The 21,179-nt window shown below is 52.5% G+C and overlaps 3 protein-coding genes across 7 annotated transcripts in view; all 3 read left to right on the top strand.

Annotated features, from left to right (window-relative positions):
• The window catches only part of EDC4 (enhancer of mRNA decapping 4), a 33,795-nt gene extending 31,230 nt beyond the window's left edge, over positions 1-2,565 (top strand). Inside the window, exons 28-29 of the mRNA XM_071567517.1 lie at positions 79-242; positions 1,509-2,565. Of these exons, the coding sequence (XP_071423618.1) occupies positions 79-242; positions 1,509-1,701 (357 nt within the window). The 3' untranslated portion in view covers positions 1,702-2,565. The remainder of the gene's footprint in view (positions 1-78; positions 243-1,508) is intronic.
• A 758-nt stretch (positions 2,566-3,323) lies between these two features.
• NRN1L (neuritin 1 like) lies at positions 3,324-6,217 on the top strand. Of its 5 annotated transcripts, none has more exons than XM_071567558.1 (4): positions 3,351-3,439; positions 5,186-5,313; positions 5,509-5,668; positions 5,761-6,217. In XM_071567558.1, exons 2-4 carry the CDS (start codon positions 5,205-5,207, stop codon positions 6,032-6,034), a joined length of 543 nt encoding a protein of 180 aa, XP_071423659.1. In that variant the 5' UTR covers positions 3,351-3,439; positions 5,186-5,204; the 3' UTR covers positions 6,035-6,217. The 5 variants fall into 5 exon arrangements, with proteins under 5 accessions (XP_071423664.1, XP_071423659.1, XP_071423660.1 ...); XM_071567559.1 differs by lacking the exon at positions 3,351-3,439 and adding an exon at positions 3,767-3,993; XM_071567560.1 differs by lacking the exon at positions 3,351-3,439 and adding an exon at positions 4,567-4,761.
• Positions 6,218-13,557: 7,340 nt separating this feature from the next.
• PSKH1 (protein serine kinase H1) overlaps positions 13,558-21,179 on the top strand; it is a 34,064-nt gene continuing 26,442 nt past the window's right edge. Inside the window, exons 1-3 of the mRNA XM_071567445.1 lie at positions 13,558-13,589; positions 15,344-15,506; positions 16,558-17,583. Coding sequence (XP_071423546.1) covers positions 16,645-17,583 — 939 coding nt within the window. The 5' untranslated portion in view covers positions 13,558-13,589; positions 15,344-15,506; positions 16,558-16,644. The remainder of the gene's footprint in view (positions 13,590-15,343; positions 15,507-16,557; positions 17,584-21,179) is intronic.

Genomic DNA, 21,179 nt, shown 5'->3' with positions numbered 1-21,179 from the left:
GCAAAGGGCCACACTCTGTCCTGTGTCTCTCACCTGCCTGGTGGTTCTTCTGCATTTCTAGCTGTGTCTTCCTTGCAGGCTCTAACGGCAGCTGATCTCAACCTGGTTCTCTATGTCTGTGAGACTGTGGATAGTCAGCAAGTATTTGGACAGCATCCTTGCCCACTGTCCCAGCCTGTGCTGCTCTCCCTCATCCAGCAGCTCTCCTCAGATTTGGGCACTCGTACAGAGCTGAAGTTGAAGTAAGTATGATCAGAACATCGGGTCCTGTTCCTGGCACTGGCTCTGAATTCACTGCCTGGAAGTGGAAGGTGGTGCTTCGACAGAAGTTGGAGCTTCTGTAGCCTGTTACTGGCATGTTTACAGACAGTAATTTGGAAAAATGTGTCAGCATTGCCACGGAAAGCTTTGCTGCCCAGAGGGAGTAGTGGAAGGAGTACCCATCTGTAGGTCCCAGTACCTCTGGGATTGTAGCCTGTAAATATTTGCAGACTGTTCAGCGATCTCCTTTCCCCAAGGAACAATTCCTCTGTAGAGGCAAAGATAGGGATAGAGCCATGTTCCCTGGATAGTATAATATCCAGAGTAACTTTGCTCTGTCCTCAGTTCTTAGCCTGTCACTGGACTTCGTGTCAGCAGTTTCTTGTCGTGACTCCCAGAAAGGCTCAGTGGGAGGTGGCAGAAGGAGCTACTCGAATAATGTCTATAGATGTTCCAAGCAAAACTTATGTGACAAAATAGTGACTGTGCTGATACTTGCCATGAACATTTTTAGTGAGTGAGTCAAAACTCTGTTATCTGCCCTGAAAAACTAACTTGTTAAGGTTCCTACAGGTTTTGACATGGCTTGTATGGAAAAATTACTTAAATAGAGTTTTTAACTCAAGTTAATAGGGATAAAGCAAGCTAGAAAAATTGAAGAGCTTCAAGTTACAGTTGAGCTGGTAATTGGGGTTAAAGCTGTTGCTGTGAAGTTTAAACTGGTCTGTTAGTGGAAACCTTCTGCAGTGACCACATTGCCTGTGGTTTGAAAGCTGATGGCTCGTCTGAACTTCAGAGTGGCTTGTTGGTAAAAGTCTTGCTCTTCCCCCACTTCTTTCGGGATACACCTTAAATGTAACCCTACATGAACTGAGCCTCACTGCTGAAGGGTTTTACTGTCTAATGAGTGACTAGTTCTGGTTACACTATAAAGGCATAAAAAAAATACCTACTGAGAGCCACCTCCAGCATCGTAGGGAGTTCTTGCTGTTGCTCCTGCTTTGGTTCCAGCAGCTAGGTTGTGTGGCAGGTGGGGCTGGCTGGGAGCTGTAGGCTGCCCTTAAATGTTGAGGAAGGGATAGGTGGACTCTGCTGTGAGTCAGGAACATTTATTTCCTGATGATTGAACATACTGCAGAGTTTGGGTGGGTGGGGAGCAGAATTGTGCATCTTCAATGCTAAAATGAACTGAATCGGATTGAGATCGTTTGTTGGGTTTGGTTCTAACCTTGCGCTCTCTCCTTCAGTTACTTGGAGGACGCAGTGATGCACTTGGACCAAAGTGACCCCATCACCCGAGACCACATGGGGTCAGTCATGAACCAGGTGCGGCAGAAGCTGTTCCAGTTCCTGCAGGTGGAACCCCACAACCCTCTGAGCAAGTCTGCACGTCGCCTCATGATCATGCTCCAGGGCCTGGTCACCCCCAGCATGACCTAGGAGGACTTGGCTGCCTTGTGGGCTGCTCCACCAAAGCCCACCCAGCAGATCAGTAGTTACAAATGATGTATGGCTTTGTGTTAAGAGCTCTTGCCAGGAAATCTATTGACACGTGTGATGTCTCTAAGGCAAACGCCATCTGTGTATAGTTCCAAATAGTCACTGAACGTTCACTTGGCTTCTTTTTCCTAAATAGCCTCTTTTTGAGAGAGTTAAATCTCTTCTTCACCTGCCCATCCGTCCCTGAGGCCTGGCACACAGTCCAAGGCACACGCAGCAGAAGCAGATGGATTTTATACCCCTTTAAAAGTTTGGAGCCTGCTGCCACCAGCAAAGCTGTGCATTGAGCCCCAAGCAGGGGGTGCTGGGGACACCTGCTCCTCACTGACCCAGAAACCTACACCCACATCTTAGTGAAGGGCTCAAACTCCTCCTCCCTGCGGGGATGAGGCACAGCTGAGCAGGAGCAGTTAGTTGAAGTAAGTTAGTTTGGTAGTTACTCTGAAGTTTAACTCCTGATCCGCAGTGGGGTGTCTGGCCCTCCTGATGCAGTGAGGCAGGTTTGGGCAGGGGCGATGCCTCTGGAGTGCCCCGAGGAGGGGCTGTGCTTTGGGGTGCTCAGGCAGCAGCGAGCTGCGAGAGCCCTGGGGGGCCACCAGTTCTGTTGTGCATCAGAGCATGTCCATGTTTCAGACATTAGTTTTGGTTTTACACCAAGGTTTTTCTTATTATCTAAATTTTGAAGGTTTTTGTTGTTTGGGGTTTTGTTTTGTTTTTTTCAGTTCTTTTTTTGTTTTCGTTTTGTTTTTTTTTTTTGAAATAACATTAAGAACAATTCAATAAAAAACTTTTTGAGAAAAAAAAAGGTGGATAACTTCTGTTGGGTGTTGGACTGAGTGATCTTTGTGGATATTAAGCCATCTCCAGGCTGGAGCCTGAGGTGGTGAGAGGCCAGGATCCCCTCTCTCTTCCCAGATTTTCTCCTGAGTCTCTGTTCAAGCTTTCCCACATGAGTCCAGAGAGGCTCATCCATCTCTGCTTCCTGGCAGAGTCAGGAGGTGGTGGTGGGCTGCTGGCTGTGGGAAGGGGACACTAATTCCCCTTTTCACAGCAAAAATGTCTCCTTCTACTCCTCCCTCCTGAAAAAAAGAGAAGAAAAGACTGCGGAGACTTTAGAGCACCTTCCATTCCCTAAAGGGGCTCCAAGAGAGACCTTGGACAGAGGTATGGAGTGACAGGACAAGGGGGAAGAATGGCCTCACACTGATAGAGGGCCGGGTTAGACTGGATATTAAGCAATTCTTTCCTATTAGACTGATGAGGCACAGGTTACCCAGGGAGGCTGTGGCTGCCCCATCCTTGGAAGTGTTCAAGGCCAGGTTGGACGGGGCTTGGAGCAACCTGGTCTAGTGGAAGGTGTCCCCGCCCATGGAAGGGGCTTTGGAACGGGGTGGTCTTTAGGATCCCTTCCAACCCCAACCAATCTGTGATAAGCTGCAAGGACCGAGGTCCAGCCCCGGGGGCTCCTCCGCCCCTCTGTGGGGCGGGCAGGGCGGGCTCGGGCGGTGCCGGGGGCTGGTCCCGGGGCGGGGCCGGGCGGGCCGGGGGCGGGCGGCGGGGACGGGGCTGCGGGAGCGGCGGGCGCGAAGCACTCGGCAACGGCGGCGCGGGGTCCGCACCATGGGCGGCGGCTGCTGGCGGCTGCTCGGCGTCCTGTGCCCGCTGTTCCTGCACCTCGGTGAGTGCCGCGGGGCCGGGGCCGCTCCGTGCCGGGCTGGCGGGTGGGAGCGGGACCTGCGGCCACCTCCGGCTCCGCTGCCGCCGCGCCTCTCGCACCCCCCGTAGCTGCGGGCAGCGGGGTGCCCGGTTGTCCCGCAGCTTGGCGATCCATCTACCCTTGTCCCGTGTCTCCTGCGGTGCTTTGCTCCGGCTGTGCAGCGCTGTCCCAGGTCCCCGTGCTCAGGAGGGGACAGTTCCCAGGCTCCGGAACCAGCCCCATGTGCTCACCCCACGTTCCTGATGGCTATCCCTGCTGCCTTTCCTCAGCCGCGGCCGGAGGGCACCCTGATCGTTGGGGAAGGGTCATCCGGCAGGTTCTGCACCTCTCCGGCACCAGCGCATCCCGCTCCTCTCCCGCTCCTCTGTGAGCTGAGGGAGGACGGGGGGCACAGCGGTACCCAGCGACATCCCTGTCCTGAAGAGGGATGGGGAGCCTGGAATTAAGCTGGTCCGGCTGCAGGAAGGTTGGAGGACAGGGACCTCTAAGCCTCAGGTGGATTTCATGCTCAGAGGGTGGGTGATTCTCCTTCCCCAGAAGCAGGATGGCTGCGTCGGTATTCACCTGGGAGCCAGCGATGCTCTTCAGCGCCCTGGAAAACTTCCTCCGTGCTTTTCCCTTGAGCTTTCTCCCTAATGGAGCCGGGGACAGGTTTTTCCCCATGGTTTTGCAGAGGGGTTGTGGAGATTATTTGCCCTCCTGATTTCTCCTTCCTTGCCTGCCCTGCTCAGCCTTGTGCCGAGGGAGCTGGGCAGAGGGGAGGGCTCGTGCTGGGCGTTAGAGGAGCCCAGGGGATCAAACCAGCCTGCAACAGGGACCAGTCAGCTAAGGGTAGGCATCTGCTATTGTGTGCCTGAGCTTGATGGGGCCAGAAGAGAAGCGACAGATGCCACTTTACTAATACCTGTGATATTTGTTACTCATGTGTCTGGCATCAGAGACTTTCCTTGATGATGTGCTCGGGGGTTCTCATCACAAACACGTGCTGTGCCCCGTGTTGGGCTGTCAGGCTCATTAGTCTCGGCCACAGGTGCTTTGCTCAGGACCTTGTTGCAGGGGCGCAGACACGGGATGCCAGCAGCAAGGCACACAGCTCCTTGGAGATACCGTGGCTGGCTCAGCAGCCACTGGGCAACTTTCATCTCCTTCTGGGGTCATCTTCCCACAGGGATCCCCAGTAGGACTGTCCCCAGTTAGAGACTTGCCTGGCTCACATTCGTGACACTTCCAAAAGTCTCTCAACTCCCAGTGGTGAATCCTTTGTGGAGCAGAGCAGAGAGATGGTGCTTCTCAGAATGAAACAGCCAGAGTTGTGCCTCTTCCTTTTGTGCTTTTCCTTCCCCTTTCCCCTCCCTCTGCCCCTTCTGTTTCTCCTTCCTCTTTCTCCTTTTCCGTTTCTCTTCCCCTTTCCCCTTTGTCTTTCCTCTTCCCCCGTTTTCCCTTTCTTCTTCCTTTCCCCCTTTCCCCTTTGCAACCTTCTTCCTTCTCCCTTTTCTTCTCCCCTTCTCACTTTTCCACTTTCCCTTTCTCTCCTCCTTTCCCTTCTCCTTCTCCTTTCCCCTGCTCCTTCCCCCTTCCCCTTTCCTTTCCTCTCTCCCTCTCTCTCCTGCTGTAGTCGGAGCAGGGACTTGAGCTTGCTGAGCCTTTGCTTTGTTGTTGTTTGTTTTTTTTTTCCTGTTGTAGTCACAAATTAATCTTTGCTGTCAGGAGATAAAGGCCGGGACAGATGGCTCCGGGGAGAGCCCGGGAGGTCCGAGGCGACCCGGCCGTAGGAGCCGTGTGGCTAAAGCAGCATCGCTGCGGGGTCGTCCCATCCTCCCGGGCCAGGAGAGAAGGTTCGCTACGAGTACCCAGGGAGGGGGCGCTGGGGGGTCCAGAGGGGTGCAGAAGCCCCTCGCCACATTTCAGAGCCCCGGTGTCACCCCCACCCGGTGACACCCTCACTGCAGGCACACTGAGCCGGGCAGGCGACGCTGTCGGGGGGGTCCGCGGGGGCTCGGCTCCATCTCTCCTCTCTCTGCCCCCCCCAGCCGCGAGCCAGGAGCCCGTGAGCATGGCCGGGCAGTGCGACACTATCTACAGGGGCTTCGCGGGCTGCCTCATCAGCCTGGGGGACAGCATGGCCCAGAGCGTCCGGCAGCAACAGGAGGAGGGCGGCGAGGAGGCACAGGAGCTGGACACCATCTGCAAGTGAGTGTCCCTGTCCCTGTCCCTGTGGGAGCCGCTGGGACGGCTGGGTGACCTGCCACCAGCAGCTCCCCGACTCCTGCCCTCCTCCCCAGGTCTTGGGACGACTTCCACACCTGCGCCAGCGAGGTGCTGTCGAAATGCCCCGTGGAAGCGGCCACTATCTGGGAGTCGCTGCGCCAGGAGTCCCGCAAGATCCAGTTCCAGGGGAACCTGCAGGAGCTGTGCAGCGCCCGGGGACGCCTGGCCAGCGCCCGGGGCTCGCCGGCTGCTGAGACCAACCAGGCTACGCTGCGGAGCTCGGCCACCGCCCTGCACCCCCGTCTCCTGGCCCTGCTGGCCCTGCCGCTGCTGCTGGCCCGGCTCTAGCCCTGCCCGCCCGCGGGGTGCCCGGGTGACACTCCGGGTCTGTCCCCTCGGTGCTGGCCCAGCACAGGCCTCCGCGGTCCCCGTCGAGCCCACCTCCCTCCGGGGCATCCCTCGCGGGGCACGGTCCTCCCCTGCAGCACTTCAGATGGATTTATATTTATATTAAAAGACACTTTTACATTTCTTCTGTCTCTCTGCCATGGGATGCCCCTCATGCCTTTCCCAAGCTCCGTGTTTGCTCCGGGAATGGGAGAGGATCAATTCCCAGGAAGGGTTAGCAGGGAGTCCGTGGCTCTGATACCCGCGGTGCATTGGCCAGGGCCATCCAGGACGTGGTACCATGGACAGCCCTAGGAAGGCTATCCCGGGGATTCCCAGTGCCCTCGTATTCCCTGACAGCTGCTTTTCAGGGCTGGGCATAGTGGATATTCCCTTTAGAGCTGGGTCAGATGGTTTCTTCGTTTTAAAGGTCACCTTAGGAAAGCACAGGGGGCGTATCTCTTTTCATCTTTGTGGGAGCTCATAGCTTGTCCTCTGATGGGCAAATCCATTGACTTTTTATATAAGGAACCCTATTTTCTTATCCTTTTATTTTAGTTCTGTTGTATTCACAGTTATGAAGAAAACTGGGGTTTTCAGGGAAGAGAGAGGCTTTTTTTAGCCAAGGTGACAGAGGTGAAAGAACGAGGAACTGAAGCTTGCATCCAGGTTCAGGTGGGGCTGGTTGGAAGTAAACCAAGATGATGTGTGGGAGTTTAACTTGGTCTATCTGTGGAATACAGTGTATTTCCCATTCCTGATGCTGTTATGCTGAAAACTTATGATTTTTTTTTCCAAGCTACTAAAACCCATTGTGCAAACCTGCTGTCCTAGGTGTGGTCTGGAGAGAGGACCTCCCCACTCCCCAGGACACAGCAATCACCCCCTGCCCATCACCTAAATTAGGGCCACTGCACTTGCAAATGGGCCACCCCAGCTGTTGCACAGATCCTGGGCTCCTCACTGGTGCGGCCTCTGGTGCCCAGCCGTGGTGGTGGGTAGATCTGGCTGGCATGTGGGAAACCACCTCGCTTGGAAAAGGCAACAAAATCCTGTGGCCAGGAGGAGTGCCACCACGCTGTGGATTGTGCCAGGCTCAGCCATGAGCAGGAGTGATGAGCTCCTATGTGCTGTGAGTACTGAGTTGCTGCTGTATCTGTGATTCCTGGGGTGACTTCAAGGCTGTCCCAAACATATTCCAGCAGCTGGGCACATGCTTTTGGCCCAGGGAGGCCTTTTCATGCTGGTCTGTGGCTGAAAGCCTTTAGCATGTGAGTGAGAAGCTCAGTTATTGCTGTCTTTGTTGAGCCAAGAAATATTATTGTTTGTTTCATCATAAAACTTCTTTCTGTGAGGTCCACTCACAAGTGACTCCTGACCTCTGGAATGTCACCTTGGCTGTCCCAGTACCCTGCCAGCCTGTGGGACCAGGAAACACTGCTGGGGTTGTTGTGCTGTGGTGCATCCCACAGGGCTAAGCAGTTGCTGCTGATTCCTCAGTTTTATGGGGGGCTCCATCTTTATTTCCTGTTACTTATTTCCTTACCAGTCTGGAGCTGGCTGGGGGACCACAAAACATCTGGGCTGCCAGCAGCCCTTGCTGGGGGATGATGGGGCTGGTGCCCAATGGGACACGGGGCAAGACAACATCTCGACTCTCCTCATCCAGCAGCTGCTGCTCCCCGTGTTTAACGCCAGCGCTGGGGGGATAATCCGCCGATTCTCTCCTTCCCAGTTCCTGACAATCCTGTGTTTAAGGGTGAATTAGTGCCGGATCCCGGCAGGGTGGCTAAGAGGATAAACACCAGCTGGGCGGCAGCCACGCACCACTCACTGCCCCACCAGCACCTCCTTGGGGATGGGAGTGGTGGGATCACTGCCAGGGATGCTCCCCACTGTCTGGGGGAGGTGTCCAGGGAGATGGAGTGGCACCAGCACAGTGCTGTGACAGGCTGTCACCACGATGGTGACACCTGTGGTCAACAAAGCATGCAGCTTCAATCCTGCTAGGATCAAAGCCTGGGAAGACCCACAGACACCCACCAAACACTCTGGGTGTTTCTCCCTGTGTGTAGGAAGATGCACCATGCATGTTCCATGTCCTGGGACATGTCCCTGTACATGTCACATACCCTTAGCCGTGTCACCACATGTCCTGAGCAACAGTGCATGTCACCACACTTGGCTCACACCTGTGGCAATTCTCCCACATGTCCTGTAGCTGGAAGGTGACACCAGAATATGGCACACAGCTTGCAGGCACTGATGGCTCCAGGGAATAGGGACTGGGATTTGGGGGTGCCAGGCTAAGATGGGCCCATGGGTCACCACTGCTTGGTGACACCCCATAGTGCAAGAGTCCACAGCAAAGCACTGTCCAAATCCCACTGCCACCTCTGATCCCTCATCCTCCTTCAAAGAGGTGCCAGCAGGGCTAAGGGTGGCAATGGGACAGCAAGGATGGGCATGCTGACCCCAGGAAAGTTCTTTGGGTGCTCCAGAATTGGGACAATGAGCTGGTGTCTGTCCTTCCATTGCATCCAAGGGTTTGGGACAGTCCTGCAGCAGTGTCCTGTTGTGGGAAGGGACAACATCCTTGTTCCTGTCCCCAGAACAGTTAGCTCCCCAGACACTGGCAGCATCTTAAAGAAACTGCCCAGACTGAAACCTGCAGATGTGGGGGACAGAGACTGGTAGACCCCAACACCAGGAACATCTGGAGCACCCAGTGTGCTGTGAAAACCCCTTGTTCTGGTTATGAAACTGGTGACCTACTTTACACTCCCTGCTTTTGTTCTTAATTCCCAGATATGGCCGCTCTCCAGATTTTGCCCATCAAGGCAAATTAATTGGAGTAGATCCTAATTTGCTCTCTGCTATTCTTTGGGCAGAAGATTAAATGCTCTGCAGACATTATCTCCCTCTCTCTCCTCTAAGAGACAAACCTGAATTATTAAAAAAAAGGAAAAAAAAGGATAAAGGCCAGCCGAGTCCGGCTGAGTTGATGTTTGAATTCACTTTTTGTAATCGCAGAAGGGGTTGGGGAGGTTTCCATGTCCTGGGCAGCTGGAACCAGATGGTGACACTATTCTGGGCAGCTGTGTGAGTGAGATGGCACATGTGGCACAGTGACATGAGGGCCAGCCTCCCAACCATGCTGCCCAACACCTCCACCATGTGATGACCAAAGCCTCCAGTCCTTTGCCCTGGGAAACCCCTCTCAGTGAAGGTGCTGACCAGGGAATGACTCCTTGTCTGTGGTAACGCACTTGGGTTTCTCCAGCTGGATGGGTTGGTGTGGGGGCCACCAGCAGAAGGGGAATAGCTCCTTGCCATCCCACAGCCTTCAGTGCCACTTTCCCAGTCTGGTATCCCCATGGCGAAGCCCACCCAGGCACCATCAGGGCCACCTCCAGCATCACTGTCACCCTGCAAGGAGTGGGAGTGTTGGGAGCAGTGAGTAGCTTGGAGGACACCATGTTGCAGGGCTGGCCACTGACCGAGCTTGCCTGGGGATTTCTGCCAAGCCAAATGTCCAACTTTCCATTAAGGAAATACCAAAAGACAACCTCAATCCCCATGGATCAGTGGCAGTGGGAACAGCTGAGCCGGAGTCACCTCTGCCATGGGGGCTGTGCTCAGTGTCCTGCCTGGCACCCCATCTGTGCTCAGCTTTGGGGCTTTTTTATTCTCCTGAGAGGCATATGGAAAGTTGGATTTCTTTTTTAAGCAGCTTTAATTGAACATCCTCCCTCTCCGACCTCTGCTGAGCCTTCCCAGGACAACCTTGAGCTCTGGCCTGGCATGGCCACTGAGGGACAGGCCCGCCTGCTGCACAGTGCGGGGATGCAGCTCAGAGGAAATCCAGGTTTCCCACTTCACCACATCCATCTGATGGCAGATGAGGGACCCCATTATCCTGGCCTCCTATGGCCTGGCACGGCAGGAAGGCCCAGCGTCCCCGAATTGCCCCATGCCCTGCATGTCTAGCAGTGTTTAAGGCAGCTTTGGGGTGCAGGGGATGCTGAAGGTGCTGCCAGACATTCCCATCACTCCATTGGAATTACAGCTTGTTGTACCCCAGTGAGACTCTGGATTCAGATGGAAGCACCACAGGTGGGTGTGGGATGCAAAGGGAGCTCTGAAGTTCCTGCTTTAAGCAGGATTTACCCTGGTGCTGGAGCTGGCAGCCCAAGGCTGACTCCAGAGGAGCTCTGCATCTCCAGGGAGGGAGGATCCTCCACCTCTGGGTACCCAGCACTTGTGGTCCCAGCCTGCCTTTAGCAGCTTCCATGGGAGAAGCCATGAGGAAACTACTAACAGAAGATGCAAATCCAAAGGGAACCTATGGTTGCAGAGGGGTGAGGGCTCCCAGGAGTGAGCAGCCAGGCTGAGGGGCCAGGGGAGAGGCGGATGCCCCATCCCTGGAAGTGTTAAAGGCCACACTGGATGGGACTTGGAGCAACCTGGTTTAGTGGAGGGTGTCCCTGCCCATGACAGCTGAGCTGGAACTGGATGACCTTTAACGGTCCCTTTCAGCCCAACCCATTCTATCATTCTGTAATTCTTCCCAGACATTCCTGCCTCAAGGGCTGAATCCTTCCCACAGCACCGGAGGCAGGCTGCAGGTCTTGAGGGTAAGAGCTGGCAGGGGAGTTCTGAAGCACCAAGCTCAGAGGGTGAGGCTCCTTTCTAGGGAGAGCAGCATCTTGTAAGGCAGGAGGCAGAACTGACTGGAGAAGTGCTGGTGGGAGCCCGAGTACCCAGAGCCCAAAGGGACAAGAGGCTGCAGAGCCTCTTCAGTGCTCGGGACTTCACAGCCCACAGCCGGTGTCCCCAAGCAGCAAGGTGCTTGTCCTGGTCAGAGGAAGCTTCCTGCTGTAGCTTCAGGCATGGCTTTAGATGGATTTACAGGGTCAATGGACAGTGACCCCAAAGTCACACTGGGTGATGAGCAGACAGTTCCCTGCCTCATCTCTGGGTATTTTGCCAGGCTTTGTGCGGATGTCTGGTGCGATGTTCTCTTGTCTCTGGTGGGTCTCAGAGCACCACCATGGCATAAATAATACAAGAGCTAGCTGGTCTGATTAAACTTCTCAGAAGTCCATGGTTCTTGCCCAAGAGTTTGATATGTGTTGGCTCTTTGTCATTTTTCCGCGGTGATGGACTTGGAAGTGCCTCCTTTGATGTTCTCATAAGGCTGGTCAGGAAACAAAGCTGTGAGGAAGTGACTAATGGAAGACACATCCCCTGAGGGAAATGCATCCTCAAAGAGCACTTATCCCTGTGTGGGCAGCTGTGGCCAAGGAGAGGTACAGGCTGGTGACACTAAGCTGGAATGACCTTGAGAAACATCCTGAAATAACAGGATCAACTTAAACAGGGACACGTGCAAGGTTTTACATGACAGACACAGGCTAAGCCACCTCCCAGGGACAGTGCAGGGGACGTGTGGCTGTGGAAACATCTCCAGAGTGGAAATGACTGTAAGAAAAACGTACAGGCAGCATCACAACTGTCTGGGACAACGAGAACTTGGGAACTTTCCTTGCAGGGAACTAAACAACTCACCAGGTCTGTCCAGTCCCACCCAGGCAGCCCCTTCTCAACTCTCACAAATTTCTGTGCCTTATTGGGAATTACATGGAGAAGAAGCTGGTGACAATAATGTGCATCAGCAGGTACAACTTTTATTACGTTATGACTTACTAATCATTTTAAACAGCCGAAGATCCCAGGAGCATTGGAATAAACCCAGCTATTTTTAAAAGCATGGTAGGAGTGTGAAAATAGCCCCGCTCCACCCGAACCGCCTCGGGAATGACGTGACAGCCAGGCTGGAAAACAAGCCCAACAGTGTCGCGTTTGTACCTTCCCCAGAGAAAGGAGAGCCGTCAGCATCCCTGCAAGGTGTCATCCCTCACCCCTCTGCTTCCAGGTCATCCAGGGCCGGCATGTGGAGTGTTTTCTTTGGGTATGGAGAAAGGATATGAGGAAAAAAGTCCACAGGCAGTTACCAAGCAAACTTTGAGGGTTTTGTGGCACTTAGTAGCTGGGGGAAAGAAAGGGGAAAGGAATGTGCCTCGTTATTCTGCTGTGCACAAGAGCCAGCCCGCGGGGACCGGGTTTTCCCTGCCAAGCCAGAGGACCGATGCTTCCGGACAATTCTCTTGCAAAGGGAGTGCTTTTCCAGATTCCTGCAGCCCCGCGGGGAACTCTCAGAGCCGCTCGGTGGGAGCAGCTTCCCCAGCGCTGCCGGACAGCTCCCAGTGCTGGGTTTGGCTCTGAGGGAGGTGAGGGCTGTCCGTCCCCGGGCAGTGCATCAATCCACGGCCATCCCGCCGAGGAAGGAGCGTGGGGAGCAGGAACACCATCCCTGCCGGGGGCCGTGGGGCTGGGGGCACTGTGGGACCCATGGGGTGCCAGCCTTGTGAGCCTCAAGTCACAGTATTGCAAAATGCAGAATATGTTAAGGTTATCTTAAGCCGGGATGTCTTTTTGTTTGACCTCTGTGTACCGGCAAGGCCAAACAGCAGGAAAGGAGACCTGATCAGTGGAATTGGCAGCAGCCAGCATCACTTACTCAGGGACATCTTGGAGGCAATAAATCGAGGATTAAGGATGTAGCAAATCAAGATGTTGATGTCTGTCTATGTACACATTGCTAACCTGGCCAATATACTCCAGGTTCATCTATCCTCGAGCTGAACTAAATTCATTCTAATACTAAAAATCATGCCTGAGGTAAAAGGACCCTGCCCAGATGAAGACCTTTCCCCTGTGCATGAGTAGAAGTTACCTGGGCTGTGTGATTTTTATGGAAATTACTAATCAATCCTAACAGAGGGGCTGTGCTTGGGAAGTTACTAACTCTGAATTTGTGTGTAAATAACAACAGAAGGCCCAGTGGGGTGTGCGGGGTTTGTGGAACACCACTGAGCACCCAGAGCCTTGGGCAGCTCCGAAATCAATAACCAGTGTCTCTCAACCTCGTGTGTCATTATTGGTTTGTTGCACATCAGGCCCTGTGGGGTTGAGGGGTCCCGAGTCCCTGATGGAGCTGAGGGGTCCCAGATGGCACTGAGGGGGTTCCAGGCTGTAGCTGAGGGGTCTCGGAGCCCTGAGGAGTCCCAGGTGGGGCTTGAGGTGTCCCAGACAGGGCTGGAGGGGTTCCCAGACACGGCTGAGGGGGGTCCCAGGCAGGGCCAAGGGGGTCCCAGCTGGAGCCCTGAAGGGGTCGCAGCTGCAGCCCCGATGGGGTCCCCGAGGGGTCCCAGCCCGAGCCCCGATGGGGTCCCCGAGGGGTCCCAGCCCTCCGCTCTCAGCTCCGGCGGTACCGGAAGTTCCCGGCGGCCCCGGCAGGGGGCGCTAGAGCGCTCCCCCGCCCCGCTCCTCGGCCCCGCCCCCCTACGCCTCAGCCAATCGCCGCGCGTAGCGTCCCCTCCCCTCGGGCGTCCCCGGCGCGTGGTGATGACGTCAGGAGGCGGTGCCGCGCCGCGGGCCGGAGCGGGCCCAGGTGAGTGCGGGGTCGGCGTCGCCCGGGACTGTCCGGCACCGGCACCGGCACCGGCACCGGCACCGGCACCGGCACCGGCACCGGCACCGGCACCGCCCCCGCCCCTGCCCCTGCCCCTCCCTTATTCTCGCTCCCTCACGTCCTTCGGACCAGCGGCGAGGCGCGGGCGCGGTGGGCCCCGGCGCCTTAGCCCCGGGGCTGGGCCGCGGGGACGGGCGGGCCGGGGAACGAGCCCTGCCCGCCCCCAGAGTGTCCCCTCAGCGCAGCGGGCGCGGCACTTCCCGGGCCTGGACCCCAGCCTGCCGCGTGACGAGCTCCTGGCCTGGCCCTGGGTCCCCTTTCCAGGATGGGCGAGAAACGGCCTGGGTCGGGATGAGTTATGGAGACAGTCGGAGCTTTGGAAATCTCGGGATGAGTTATGAAAACAACCAAGAGTTTTGGAAATCTCGCTTGGTTTGGCTGAGCCTGGTCCGCCCCCCGGCTCTGGCACAGCTGCCTGTGGTGCTGCAGCAGCCCCAGCCCCGGGTTTCCCCTCCAAACCCCACCAGAGGCTCCCACTGGGAATTCCAGGTTGTGTCTGGTCTGTGTCGGGCAGTGAGGAGCACATTTGACGTGTGTCAGTAAGGGGGCAGGTGAGGTGCTCTCAGAAGGGCAGTGCTGGCACAGGTGTGCTCTGCAGGTTGCTGTGTGAGCTTTGTGTAATGCAGTTACTCGCTGCTATCTTCAGGTTTCCATGCTGGCATCTCACAGAACAGCAGCGTTAATGAGCTCCAGGTTGTGATGCGTTTACTTGGGAGTGGAAGGTCGCTTGGCCTTGGGGGATTTAGGCAGGTGACTGACACCCCTTATCCACAGGGACCCTCAGCCATTCATGCCCTGGTATTTTCAGAGGGAGGACAGTTTCTGAGTCAGCAAGAGCTGAGATGTTTCCCTGCTGGGCTGTGGGAAGTGAGGTGCTGGATGTCCAAGGGGAGAAGCACAAACCCCTCGTTCCTTCCCACCACTTCCAGCTGCAACTCAGGTGTGCTCTCCTCTCTCAGTTTGGCACCTGACAAGTGTGGGGTTTCCTGCTGGGAGTGAGCTTGTAATGCTCCATTTCTCCGATTCCTTTTCCCAAACTCTGTGTGATTATGGCACAGGAGTGTGTCCACCTGCTGACAGAGATGGGCATTTTGGTGCTGATTCTGGTGTGCAGCTCTGGGGTTGCTTCACTGGGACCCTCATGTGTACAAGGAGGAACGACTGACATGCTGGAGTTGCTGCCAGATCTCAGTTAATGTCAGGAGTGGATTTCTATACGATGGTTTCAAGCATTTGATCCTTCTCTTCAGTTTCATTTACAGACTGAACATTTCCTACAAGTGCTTCTCAAAGCGTTGAATTACTGTTTAATAACCTGGTTTGTGGATGCTCTCACTCCAACTCTGTGTTAACTTACTGTGCTTTAAGGTTCAGTAATTCTGGGACAAACTGTCCATGGGAGGAGCGATTCAGGGCCAGCCACAGCTCGTTATATTTTGTCATGGTACTTTAATCCAATTGAACCTCCACTTCCAGGGCAGTACTTGGTGAAAGTCACTTAAGCTGCTTGAGAAGTTGGTGGGTTTTTCCTGTTGCTTGCACCCTCCTACACGTCTGTGCATGGCTGGTGAGCTTGACCTCAGGGTGCTGCCAGGAGGGCATCCCTGACAAGTTACTTTGATCATGTCTGATGTTAAACCTGAATCTTAACTAAAGCCTGGTTTTCTTTCCAGATTGGATGTGGAGTCTAAACTTCTTCCAGGTGTCCCTTTAAAGCATTTCTTATTTCTCCACCTAATTCTCATGATGGAAGACCGGCTGAGGTTCCTTTTCTGCTCTTCATGCTGAGTTGTTGGATGAAGAGGTGGTGCCTGAGCGGAGATTCACCTGGTGATGGTAAGACCACATTTCAAGATGTGAGATCAAATTTCAAGTCTAATCATCTTATGCAGCCTCCTGCAATGGCTCAGGACCACATTGATGGGCTCTGAGCCAAAAAGTGCCACTGTAAAACTGCCAGAGCCACAGGCAGCTTCCCCATCTCCTGGCCAGTGATATTGCTTTAATCAGCACATAAAGACTTGCCCAAGTGCAGCTGATTTGGTGTTGTTGGAACAGTGCTATGAGCTCCCAGTCTGGAACAGCTGGTAGAAATTCCACTTACTACGCACAGCCCCATATGGAAAGCCAGAAGTGGCACTTGGTGCCTGAAGATGTCAAATAAAGCAAAACTCAGTCAGGTTGTTGAAAGATGTCAAAGCCCACCTCAGTTTCTCAGGGTTTGAAGGATGAGGGACTTGCTGACTGAGAGTTGCTCTGGTTAAGTGAACATCTTCCTTTTGGAAGGGACTTCAACAAATTCAGTGGTCAAATGCACCGTAAAACCCCAGTAGCAAACCAGTGAGAGGTTTAAGACACTATGCAAGGTCAGTATAAAGAAAATCTTAGGAAGATTTGTTAAGTGTACGAGTTGCTGAGTTACACTGCGGAGCTTCTAGTGAGAAATTTTAAAACTATAAGGTTTGCAGTGAATGCTGACTGAGGAAGTTGAGCAGATGAAACAAAACTAAGGAAAATGCCTTTCCTTGATTTGATTGTTGTTAAGCAATTGTGGCTAGACAAAAAGACCTCCAGAAGTCTCCTCTAACCTCAACCACTCTGTGACTGATTCAGTGCTCAGCTGGGAGCAAGACCAAACTATGCTTAATAAAAGTGATACTGTGTGATCTCCATGGATCGTTACTGTGTGTGTGACATCCATGGTCCTCACCATGACTGTGTGTTTGTAGGCACCATCTCTGCTCACTTGTGGTGAAGGCAGCAGAACACCTCTTGCTTGATCCAAAATTCTTAGTTTGTGGTAGTGTGGCCTCCTTTGTCTTTTTCCCATTTGGACTTTTACTACCTTGATTCCAATTTATTTGTTTCTTCTCATTCTTCTCCTAAGCTTCAAATGTGGGAATTGTCCTGGCTGTGGTTGTTGCTGCTGCTACCCTGGAAACATGCCTTGACAGGAAATTAACACCAGTCAGTGATGGGCTGTGGGACAAGCAAAGTGCTTCCCGAGCCCCCCAAAGATGTGCAGCTCGACCTGGTTAAAAAAGTTGAACCTTACACAGGCCACAATGACATATACAAACATTTCATCAAAGATGACTGTGGGGCTGTCATCAAAGCCGGCTCCCTGTCACCTCCACATCACATCAACCCATATCCTGGGAATCCCCTGCCTGCCCACCAGCCCGAGCCCCGCAAGAACAAAGTGGCCAAATACCGCGCCAAGTTTGACCCCAGAGTGACAGCCAAGTACGACATCAAGGCCCTGATCGGGCGGGGCAGCTTCAGCCGCGTGGTGCGGGTGGAGCACAAGGCTACCAAGCAGCCCTACGCCATCAAGATGATCGAGACCAAGTACCGGGAGGGCAGGGAGGTGTGCGAGTCGGAGCTCAGCGTCCTGCGCAGGGTGCGGCACACCAACATCATCCAGCTCATCGAGGTGTTCGAGACGCAGGACCGCGTGTACATGGTGATGGAGCTGGCGACCGGCGGGGAGCTGTTCGACCGCATCATCGCCAAGGGCTCCTTCACCGAGCGCGACGCCACGCGCGTGCTGCAGATGGTGCTGGACGGCGTCAGGTACCTGCACACGCTGGGGATCACACACCGCGACCTGAAGCCCGAGAACCTGCTGTACTACCACCCGGGAACGGACTCCAAAATCATGATTACGGACTTTGGCCTGGCAAGCGCTCGGAAGAAGGGGGATGACTGCCTGATGAAAACCACGTGCGGGACGCCGGAGTACATTGCTCCCGAGATCCTGGTCAGGAAGCCCTACACGAACTCCGTGGACATGTGGGCGCTGGGTGTGATCTCCTACATCCTCCTCAGCGGGACGATGCCCTTTGAGGACGACAACCGCACCCGCCTGTACCGGCAGATCCTGAAGGGCAAATACAGCTACTCAGGCGAGGTGAGTGTGTGGAGGGCAAGTCGAGCAAGAAGCTCTCCCTGGGAGGGTGTTCATGATGACAAGAGGTTGTTTGTCATGTGCAGGGTGTAACATCACCTGGGTTAACAAAATCTGTAATTCTGACTTTTAAAATCCTTTCCCATTTTCTGTCTGCTTTCCCAAACTGCTCCCAGTGAACTCCTTTAAAAAACTGTGTAAAGAAAGAGGGGGTTCTTCCTGTACAACAGAACTGGAATGCTTGTGGCTTTCTGGCTGGGGGAAGCTTGGCCATGGTAAGCTGCTGTTTGAGACTTCGCAGTAGACGCTTGTGCCGAGGTGTTTGAAATATGACGTGTACGTACCCAGTCTGATTTCTGATACAAATCCAAGTGTAGTATGAAAAATAGCTTTGCTGAAAGACAGGGTTTTGGCGGGCAAGGGCCACCTGGTTCTTCCATCTGGAGACATGAGCATTTCAGAAATTGATCTGCATTGTTTTCTGAGCTTGGATGTGATAAATTAGAGGATTGAAGGATAGTTTTCATAGATAACTATGGAAAGAGGAGCCTTGGGGGATAATTTTTAGTCAGAAGATGGGTGTCCCTGCCCTCCCAGAGTCCCATCACTCCACAGAATGGCTGGGCTGGCACAGCTCCTGCTGATTTCCTTCTGGTTGTGGTGGGAGAGCTCAGGTACCACCCAGCTCCTTCACCAGCACAGCTACCAAGTGTAGCACAACCTCACTAAGAATCACCTACAGAGAAAGTGGGGAGATCCAAATTTCCAGGTTGCCTTTCTGTTTATCATCCTCACTGTGTTAAAAATATTTAAAAAATGAAGCTTTTATAGCTTCCTTATTAAGTAGGATAGTGTTTATACTCTTAAACACCGTGACTTTGAGATGAAAATGTTAATGAATGGCTAAATTTATGATTCTGAAACTACTGTAAAATAACTGTCAAAAACCCAGAAGAAATTAATGGTCTTGTATTTTTAAATGTGACAGGTGTGTTGGCATTTTAATGATGGATGAAAGGAATCCAACACTAAGTTTTTAAACATGTGAAGCTGCTTTAGGATTGTGTTTTTAAAAAAGAGCCCTTTGGAGAGTGATTTATCAAAGGTGTCAGTAAGTCTTCTGTACTTTAAAGGCCGTCAGGCCAGCTTGTGTTAGTAATTAGAACATCCAAGTTAAATAAAACTGAGGAATATTGGCATTTGCATTGGGGGCCACCAAGTAGAGCCCAGATTTGACACCTTTGCGGATCTTGTTAATTCTTTCCGTGAGTGCTTCTCAAAGTGCCTTGTACACAGTGGAGACACAAGTGTGAGGAATCACAAACCCCCAAATTTGGCAAGATTCCTTGGTTTTTTGAGGCTAAAGATCCACCTGTGTTCAGTGCTTCCTATGGAATGTATTCCATAGATGTAATTATTGCTGTTACCCTTCTCTAGGCTGCTTGTACTCATTAGGATGGGGTGGTACATAAAGGTCGTTCTGGTTGTTCACTGCTTGTTCCCCTGGAGTTTTTGATCCTGTGTTTGTCAGGCAGCTCTCACCATTTGGCTGAGGGTGTAGAAAGTGGCCCACTGTGACTCCAAGAGGTTTCCTGAGTGTTAGCAGCTGATTTGGAGATGTTGTGGTGTCTGGATAGTTTGGTGTATTCCCTGTAACGTCTCAGTAACTCCTCAGTGCATGATCTTGTGTTTAATGACACTGAATTTTATGACTCATTCAACTTTGTCACTTGGTATTTTTACTTTTTGCAGGTTTTTTAATTGTTTAGCATGTTACCCAAGAGAAATTCTGCCTGTTCTTATGAAATGTGGTAATCCTGAAGTCTTAGAATCTTAGAAGCAAGTGGTGGGATATTCATTTGACTCCCAATAAATGATGACATTGAGTTGTTGATGTTACAAACAAAGCTGAGGAAGCAGTGAGGGATCACAAGATAAATTATCTGATGTTCACTATGGATGAATTTGAACTGGTCCCATGGGAAGATGGACTGTTTGAATTTTCTGTAAATGATGGTGGGCCCTGTAGGTGCTTCTTACTCTTAAAAAGAAACAATTTGAGGTGAAATACTTCTAAATATCATCTTGATACTTATGATCAAAAGCTAGTTGGTGCTAGGAATGAGTGTTGCTATTGCGGATGTCCTTGCTGTGCCATGCCCTTGAATATGGAGTGCAGTTCTGCATCCCCTGGATAAAATACAGAACTGAAAAGCTTGTGTAGAAGGGCAAATAATCAAAGGTGTGGGCTGGCTTCCATTTGAAGAATGAGTGAACAGACTGGGGCTCTTCCTTCAAAAAAAATAAACGTTTGAAGGAGGGTCTCTGACCAAATTCTGAGCAGCCACAGGCAGTCTGGAGAGACTTAATTGACAGCAAGTGTTTTGAAGGTTCCCTGGTGTAATTTACTTTGGTGTCTGCTGGTCCTGGTGCCAAGAGGGACGTATTTTGAGAAATTCTTTGAATTCATTGTGCCAGGGCCACTGGATGCTCGTAGGTTGTAGATGCAGATGTAGCACATGTGCCACAGAGAGTGTTAGACTGTGTTTTCAAAGTGCCAGTACAAAACCCTGAGGCATTTTACTCGTTATCCCACCACAAATTACACACTTTAGGGGGATATTACAGATACTATGTGTGACATGAGTGGTTGTTTTGGAAAGCTGTCAATGTTTTACTGCTTGGAAAGCAAATATGTGTCAGCCAGCAGCCCGTATCTTGTCTGGATGCTTTCTGTTCCTCTAGAGCCAGGGAAAATGGATGCTTTAATTTAACAGTGTAATTAAGCCTATGCCCCTAAATTGCAGACGTGTTTGACTGTAGCCAGGTATTGGCAGGAGATGCAGTAAAAAGGCTGCTCATTTTGTGAATAAATTCTAGGAGAAAACAAAGTGAGACAGAGATTTAGAGGTGTCTGGTGCCAGCATTCTTAAAAGCCATCTAAGCCATCTTCTGGGCTTTTAAATGCTTCCAATGATGAAGTTCTGATGTTCACAGGAAATTGCCTTTCTTTATTTGTGTTACACTGGAAGAAGTGGGAAGATGGCAGAAATGAGGCTGTTGATGAGTTTGTTGGACTGATGGTCATGAGAGGAGTCACAGGTCCTGGTTTCTCTGGGACAAGAGTGGGAAGAACACTTGAGTGCATTGCAGGGTGTCTGTCTTGGATAGATACAGAAGCAAAGTTGCTCATGGCAGCAACTGCTTTTCTTGTCTGTAATCTGAAGTTTGAGGATGTGAAATGAAAGAGAAAATGTTGAAAGAAGCCTGTGAACCCCAGAGCTGACAGCTTGAGCTGTGTGGCTCAAACAAGTGCCATGGGAAAGAAGGAAAGTGTCCCAACTGCCCCATGTCAGCCCTGAGTTTGCAGAGTCTCAGTGTTGAGTCCTGCTTTTTGAAAGATCTGGCCTAAAAACCTGGTCAGAGAGGACAAAGCTTTATTGAAAGAGGAATAAAAGCCAAAATGCATGCTGACCTGAACAGTAGCTCCATGTTCTTGGAAAAACAAGTGATCTCAGGTCCAGCTAATGTAATTGCTTTCTGGCTGGGACCCTCTTACCCCGGGCTCCTGTTCCTGGAGTGTGAGGTCTCTTTGAAGA

This window comes from Pithys albifrons, chromosome 12 (genome assembly GCF_047495875.1).
Source record: "Pithys albifrons albifrons isolate INPA30051 chromosome 12, PitAlb_v1, whole genome shotgun sequence".
Taxonomy (NCBI): domain Eukaryota; kingdom Metazoa; phylum Chordata; class Aves; order Passeriformes; family Thamnophilidae; genus Pithys; species Pithys albifrons.
Note: the sequence above shows the minus strand (reverse complement) of the source record. Positions and strands in the feature narration are given on the sequence as shown.